The 8256-nt window shown below is 36.1% G+C and overlaps 1 protein-coding gene across 3 annotated transcripts in view; it reads left to right on the top strand.

Moving 5' to 3' along the window:
- Positions 1-8256, top strand: part of GRB14 (growth factor receptor-bound protein 14) — a 132124-nt gene that overhangs the window by 68207 nt on the left and 55661 nt on the right. For all 3 annotated transcript variants that reach the window (XM_012655827.1, XM_012655828.1, XM_012655829.1), the window contains exon 2: positions 5928-6084. In XM_012655827.1, the coding sequence (XP_012511281.1) occupies positions 5928-6084 (157 nt within the window). The remainder of the gene's footprint in view (positions 1-5927; positions 6085-8256) is intronic.

Here is an 8256-nt window from a genome sequence, read left to right as displayed (position 1 = left end):
ATTCCTTGGGGTCAAAGGGAGGAGGACAATGGCTGACTTCTTAGCCTTTGGCCAGTTTTTTTTTAGGGCTTTCCAAATAATCTGTTCTTAGAATCAGAATTTCAGATGATTGTTGCAGAGAAATACCAAGTGTACTTTGGGAGCAAAGTGATACATATTAAATTGACTTTCAAATTCTCTTTGTATATTTATTAATTTATTTTAAAAATAGTATTTGCTATATAACATTTTAAATATTTTGTCTCTTTTAGTCTAGAGGCTTTAGGGGCTTCAAGTTTTTTCCTAAAAGGTTACCATTTCTTCTTGTATTTTAACATTGTTTTGTCTACTGCTTTAAACATGGCTTATGTTAATTTTTTAATCTCTTTCCTCTACTTAGTTTTTATGGAGAGCAGTCTAGGGGAGGAGTTGATGTATAAAGTGTGTAAGCGTGCCTTGATACTATGCCAGCCAAAACAGAGATGTGCTCCACCCACATTCCAGCATGTCCCTGCAGGGGCTACTGTGACCATGTATTATTATAAATTTTCATTGCTAGATGCTATATGCTCCTAGAGCAGTTTTTGAAGCTGTAAACTACTCTAAAGGCCAAGGTTGTTCTGACTGTGAGGATTACAGTGACGCAGAAAGGCTTTCCAACTTTCCAACACAGCTGGTATGTACACTCTTGGCCTTCCTTGGGCACTCTGTTTGTGCCAGTGGGATGTTACACATAGACCTTAGCAGTGCCATGTTTCTCTTGCTAGTTAACTTTCAATCCACTGATGATACTAAGTTTGTTTCTGTTCTTCTTTAGGGTCTAGGCAGGATTTCTTCCTGTTGGTGTACAATTTCAAATGATCTTGTAGATAAGTTGATGTGATGAATACTATTCTACTCACCCTGTTTTTTCACTTTATAAAGCAAGATGGGAATTTGGATGTACTGAACTGAAAATATATAATAGCCCTTTATTAAATAGCATGATTATATGAACTTCAACTTTTTTTTTTTTATCTCTCAGTATATAGAGGAAACAGGGTACCAATATTTTGCTCTAATGTTTCTTAAGAACAGCTCTGCTCTTTGGTTTTTACTTGATCACAAAAGTCATTAACTTAGTTTAACCCGTACCAGTCATGTCGTTTTTGTCATGAATTGACTTTTTTCTTAAATAGGAAGGTTTAGTGTAGTAATACTTTTGACAAATGGTGTATTCAACTCCGCTAGAGAGTTAAGGCTTCTATTGTCCTTTCCTTTCTCACATATTTTTAAGGGGAAATAAATAGAAATAAAATAAAACTTTTAAACAAAGACACACCATTGGTAGTATAAGGAACTTTCATAATTACTGAATAGATACGAGATGACAGGGATTTACTGCTGTGGAATAGCAACCTAAATGTAATTTTATCCTTCATAGATGAATGTGTGTTTTGGATAAGTGTCCACATTAAATAGAATTTAAAAAAATAAGAACTTGAAATGGATTTCAAACAAAAGCATTTAGTTTTGCTCTCAGCGGGTGTTATTTATTTTAAAAATGAATACATGCATCTATTGCAGAAATTTAAGTCATCCTAGATCCTCTAAATTTGTGTGCCTTAATTCTTGGCTATTTATTTCTAAATTTGCCCGTGACACAGTCTGAACAAAATAGTGGCATTTCCTGATTGTGTAATTGTCTATTTCATATTCTCCAGCTTTACCTCTTGCTCTATTCTTGCCCTCTTTTTGGATTTGGCTAAGGCTTCAGAATGTCTCTCGTTTTTCACTTTCTTAGCTTCTCTGAAGTAAGAGAGCGTACAAAATAAGAGGCATGCTTCTGTTACCCCAGGTGCTGAAAGTTTACTGTAAGAAAACACACAGGAGTAGTTAGGAGGTGCAGAGAACCTTTTCAGCAGCCACCAGGTCATTCTTCAATTTCCCTCAAACCTACCCACCCCCCCGACTTTCCTGATATGGAATGTGTAGCAGGGAGCTGAAACAGTGACTCATCATTGCTCCACATGAAGGAGCAGTTCCAGAATCAGATCCTCTGGTCCTCTCAGGAGTGGTCGTCTTCACATTGCTTTCAGCAGGAACGCCCACCAGTGCTTGGTCCAGTCAGCTGTAACCAGAGCAGCATCCCTCAGAATTCCACCACAGATACGTCCTGAAGACATATCCTTAAGAATAATAGCCTACCTAGAGGCAAACATTAGAAACACTGAGACTCCAAACAGATCTTGGCATCTTTGATTAATACATGAACTACATGTATTAACCAAAAAATAAATGAAATGAAAATTCAGAGACAATAGCGTCTGATTTTGACAATGTGTTTTTATGATCTTTCTCCATGACTTAAAAACTCAGAACTGCCATATTGAGTCAGCTTTTACCTAGGAATTTTTGTGATGAAAAATTGTATGTCTGTTCCTCATTGAGAAGAATTTTAATTTCCTGAGCACAAAAATTTTAAGTAATTATATACTTCATGGCAGAAAATATTTTTAAATTTAGTTTTCAAATAGGTGTTGAGTGCCTACTATGTATAAAACAGTGACAGGTTTTGCAGGTGGTTCAGAGTTCTTTCACTCCACAGATTTTTATTAAGCCATGCATCACCCTGGGATAGGTGCCTGTGATACAATGATAAATGGTGATAAATGGGGAACAAACAGAGATTTTCTTTGAAAGAGCTTGCTAGCTTGCTAGCATGGTTGTGGAGACAGACATGCAAACAGAAAATTACAAAATAACAGCACATAAAAGAGGCATATTACAAAGCCTTGGGCTGTCAGGGAAGACTTTCTGGAGTGGATGCCATTGGAACTGGGCAAATATAAATAGAAATTTGCCAAAGAAAGTATGTTGTTGGTGGGTGGAAATTGAAGCATATTCCAGGTAGAGGGAACCAATCGTGCAACTAATAAAGAATGGTTTGCAAGTGTTTGCCTTATTTGGACAAAATCACAGAGTGATCTGTGCCGTAGAACACTAATCCCATTCATGAGGGCTCTACCCCCATTACCTAATTACCTCCCAAACGCCCCATCTCCAGATATCATAACTTTGGGATAAGGGTTTCAACACAGTAATTTTGGAGGGCACAGACATTCAGTCCATTGCAGTATGGCTTACTCCACTTGGGCCCCGTTAGCCCTCAGTTGCTCTCTTTGTGAACAATAGCAGCTCCAGCCTGTATCTTCACCAGTGTGGGGTCAGTAGAAAAGACAGCCCACTCTATGGTTATGTGAATAGATAATATAGATTGGCTCTGACTGGCTCTGATTAGGTCACATGCCCATGTGTGAAACAATCACTGTTGTCTGGGGGATTCTAGGTACTGATTGGTCAATCTAGAAAACATCTTCCACCTTAGATCTGAGGCAGTTGGTGCACTGATAGCCAGACTCTAAAAATAAAAATTTAAAAAAGACCTTATTTGTAGCATTTACTGGTTTCTATGACTGATTTTAAGCTGCCTGGCTTGCACAGCTCCTGAATGTTTAATAGTCAGCTCTTGCAAGCCAGTTCTAGCAGCTCCAGCACATCATCACTGAGCAGAGCATGGAGCTCCAAGGAACAAAGGCTACTGGTGAGGGAGGGAATGGTGCTCTAAAATGAAATCAGAATACTGTCAGAAGAGGAGAGGTAAGTGGTAGGTGCGTGGTAGTGAAAGCCATCCAATAGATGTACAAAATAGTTACCACTTTGTATCACCCCTCTCCTTGTAAGAGGGCAACTGTTTCATTGCACTGTCATTAAGTGTAACTTTAAAAAAGATAGGACAGAATGGATATATCATTTTAATTTTATAGTTACTTTCCACTTTTGTGGGTGTGTTTGTTGATCTTTACTATTGTTGTAGGTATTTATCCTGTAATTAATTTAATTAACATATAATATAACAATTAGTAATGGAAATTCTAGCACAGAGCACAGCTTGGTAAATGTTGAGGTGAATGTTTTATACAAAACTCTAATTCTGTATAAATTAGGGTAACATTAGCTGCTCTAATAGGTAAGTCCTAATTCACAGTGAGTTAACACAATAGAATTTTATTTCTTGCTCATGTCAGAGTCCCATATGGGTATTCTTAGTTAGGCATCTTCTATGTGGTCACTTAGGGACAAAGGCTTATTCTGTCCTATGGTTTTTCTTTCCTCTGGAGCCTGGTAGCCATTCCATTCAGTGGGATGGTGGCAAAAGAGAATAGAAGACAATATGCGGGAGATTTTTATGGGCTTGGAAGTGCAACATTCCATGTGCTTGCATTCCATTGACTAAAACTCAATCCTATTGCACCAACTAATTGCAAGAGAAAAAAGAAAAAGGATTTCTTGAACATTTAGCTAGTTTTCACCCACATTTCCATACCTGAAAAGGAGAAATCTTTTCATAAAGTCTGGTTCTATTCCCTAGTTTTACTACTTGAGTATGTCTAGGAATAAATTACCCATGTCACTTGAATTATTTATGGGATTTAAATAGAGAATATAAAATTTTAAATATTAATAAGAAATACATAGCTTTTTGTAAGATCAGAGTGGTGGGGAAATGATATTAAGTAGTTACTGAGTAGTCTTTAGACACTGATAAGAAGACAGTGGAAGTTGTTGGACATGACTTTGACATGTAAACAAGTCTTGAATAGGTAACATTCATTCAATGTATAAGAAAATTCAATGTGCAAAACCCTGTATAAGGAATTTATAATCGACTCAACCAATAAATTTGTTGACTTATTAGAGTGATATTTTTAATAGAACATTTCAATGAAAAGGCTACCTATGGATTGCAAAAAACATTTACAAACTATATATGATTGATTATAAGGGTTAGTATTCAAAATCTATAAAGAACTCATCCAACTCAATAGAAGAAAAACAAATAACCCAATTAAAAAATGGATAAAGGCTCTGAATAGACATTTTTGCAAAGAAGACATAAAAATGGCCAACAGGTATATGAAAAGGTGCTTAAACATCTCTAATCATCAGGGAAATGCAAATGAAAACCACTATGAGATACCGCTTCAAACCCATTAAGATGACTATCTTCAAAAAATAAAATGAGATAAGTATTGGTTAGGATATAGAGAAAAGGGAACCTTTCTACCCTGTTGGTGGGAATGTAGATTGGTATAGCATTCTGGAAAACAGTATGGAATTTCCTAAAGAAATTAAAAATAGAACTACCATATGACCCAGCAATTCCTCTTTTGGGGATTCCTAAAGGAATTGAAATCAGTATATCTCAGAGATATCTGCACTCCCATGTTTATTGCACCATTATTTACAATAGCCAAGATGTGGAAACAACCTAGGTGTCCCATCGCATTGATGGATGAATGGATGAAGAAACTGTGATATATGTACATTGTGTGTGTATGTGTTTAAGTGTACATTGTATATTTAAATTATATACATATACAGTGGAATATTATTCAGCTTTAAAAAAAGAGATCCTGTCATTTGCCACAACATGGATGGACCTGGAGGGCATTATGCTATGTGAAATAAGGTAGACACAGAAAGAAAAATATTGCACGATCTCACTTATATGCAGGAGCTAAAAAAAAAACCAAATATACAGAGATAGAGAATAAAACCGTGGTTACCAGAGGTGGGGGTGGAAGTGGAGGGAAATGGGGAGATGCAAACCAAAGGATACAAAGTAGCATACATGTAGGATGAACAAGTCTAGAGATCCAATGTACAGCGTTAATAATACTGCATTGTACTTGGGATTTTTGCTAAATGAGTAGATTTTAGCGGCTCTCGCCACACAAAAAACGTGTAACTATGTGAGATGACAGATATGTTAATTTGCATCACTATATTATTTTACTGTCCATAGATATCTCCTGACATCATGTCGTTTCCTTTATGTACAATAAAACTTACAAAAAACAAAAACAAGACTATTTTAGCTCTTTTTCTTATTTCTACCTGCCCAGGTGATTAAAGTATATAGTGAAGATGAAACCAGCAGGGCTTTAGATGTACCCAGTGACATAACGGCCCGAGATGTTTGTCAGCTGTTGATCCTGAAGAACCATTACGTTGATGACCACAGCTGGACCCTTTTTGAGCACCTGCCTCACATGGGTGTAGGTAAGGATACGGACACATTGTCTCACATCCTCGCTTTTCTGTTTTTTATAGTATAGATCATATGGCAAAGATTTTCTTCAGATGTATAAAAATAGAAAGGAATTATGAATTGTCCTTTTAACTTTTTATTTTTGGTTGATGGTTGAGAGACAAAGAAAGTAGCACAAAATGGAAACAAGAATAAAAGTGTTATAAATTTACCACCCCTGTTTGTTTAAATAATGCTCCATGGGAATTTTGGAACTAAGACATAGAGTTCAAATTGAAGAAAAGATAAATTTCATAATAATCTTTAGTAGCACAATGCAAACTTTTTGAGAAATTAAAAAAATAAGCTGTTGTTCAGACTGCATTTTGAGTTGATTAGAGCGGAGACAAGTACTGGTATCCATTGTGGTAGTTCTCTTTATGGGAGTGTACAACCTATGTTTTTCTTGAAGAAATAAGTAACTCCTTCGCATTTTAAAGACATACACATGAAGAGTGACCTTTAAAAAATTTTTTAATTGGAAATGCATCTTCGTATTATAAACTGTGGAGGGTTTTAAAAAAATTATTTTAATAAGTTACAAAGAACTTACTCTTCTGCTAGAGTAAGGATTTGTCAACAATTTTGTTTCCTGCTTTCTTATTTTTATAGTTTTGGTGTTAAAAAACATGCTTACATATAAGTGGATGAGAAAGGAAGGAGTTTGTTATAGCGATGACATTTGATTCTTTGAGCTCGGTATTAGATTCCTGTGGCTGCCATAACAACCACAAACTTGGTGGCTTAAAACAACAGAAATGTATTGTCTCTCACTTCTGGAGGCTAGAAGTCTGAAATCAGTATTGAAATTAAGGTGTCAGCAGGGATGTACTTCCTTTGGAACCTCAAGGGGAGAATATGTTCCTTGCCTCTTCCAGCTCTGTTGGCTGCCAGCATTCCTTGGCTTGTGGCTGCATCACTTCATCTCTGCCTCTGTGGTCACATTGCTTTCTTCTCTTGTGTCTGTGTCAAGTCTTCCTCATTCTTATAAGAAGAGTAACATTTAGGGCACACTCAGATAACCCAGGATAATCTCATTTCAAGATCCTTAATTGAATCATATCTGCAAAGTCATTTTTTTCCCTTTTGCCACATAATGACATTCACAAGTTCTAGGAATTAAGATGTGATTATCTTTTGGGGGCTATAAATATTTAAGCTGCCACAAATTTCTTTGCAATATATGTTAAAAAAAATCTTTAGTAATAAATCATCAAAATCACTTACAATAATTTTTCAGTGATAGTTTAATTAGTCCCTTTAATAGGTTTAAAGAATTGTGAGGCTTTTATATATAGTCATTAGAGTCATTCACTTTCTATAGCTGCCGATATATAAAATTGTCCCTTTATTTGGTGCATTTGAGAGCTATGTGCCAAAGTCAGGTTCTGTTTGAATGAGAGGTTTGCCTTTCTCTTATGAAAGGGAATTGAAAAATGATGTTGTCAGAAAAGGTGTGTTCTTAGGAAGATTCATCTTTAAAAGATTCTGGAAAGTGGTTTTGCTTAACACTACCTGCATCCTCTGAACTGTGTAGATGGTGTCTGTACTTCCAATTAGATGACTACTGTCCTAGGACATGTCTGAACCTCAGGGAGAGGACAGAGTGAAGCCTGTGGAAAAGAAGCTGGAGTTGTTCTGCAATTTCCACAGGGATTCTGAACCTGACCATCTCCCAGTTAAGAGGTGATGAGCTACAATAGTGCCAGCTGATCTTGACAGCTCAGCATAGATCATTATAAACCTGCCAAGAAAGCCTGATTCTGAAGGTACATAAGACGAGCCAGTATGACTTGCTATCCCACCTTCTAGGGCAGAAAAAGCTCATCGTATATTTTCTTCATTGCCATTTGTGACTAATTTAACTTGTACTCATAATAATCTCCCAGAAGTATGGTGTTAATTCTCAGTAGATTCTGCCATATTACAAAATATCTCATTTACTTAAGCTGGTAGAAATATAGCTCTTAATTAGCATAATATATCATTACAGTATTTTATGCTCTTAAATTTTTCTTTTGGGAGAGGCTTTAAAAATATTTTTTGTAATAGTCACTACAATTTATTAATATCTCCAACAAATAGCTTTGAAGTTCAGTAATAAAAATCTACTCTGTAAATCAGGTAGCAGTTTTCACTGAGAA

Source organism: Propithecus coquereli, unplaced genomic scaffold (assembly GCF_000956105.1).
Source record: "Propithecus coquereli isolate 6110/MARCELLA unplaced genomic scaffold, Pcoq_1.0 Scaffold49, whole genome shotgun sequence".
Taxonomy (NCBI): domain Eukaryota; kingdom Metazoa; phylum Chordata; class Mammalia; order Primates; family Indriidae; genus Propithecus; species Propithecus coquereli.
The sequence above is the reverse complement of the archived record's forward strand: the minus strand, read 5'-3'. Positions and strand labels throughout refer to the sequence as shown.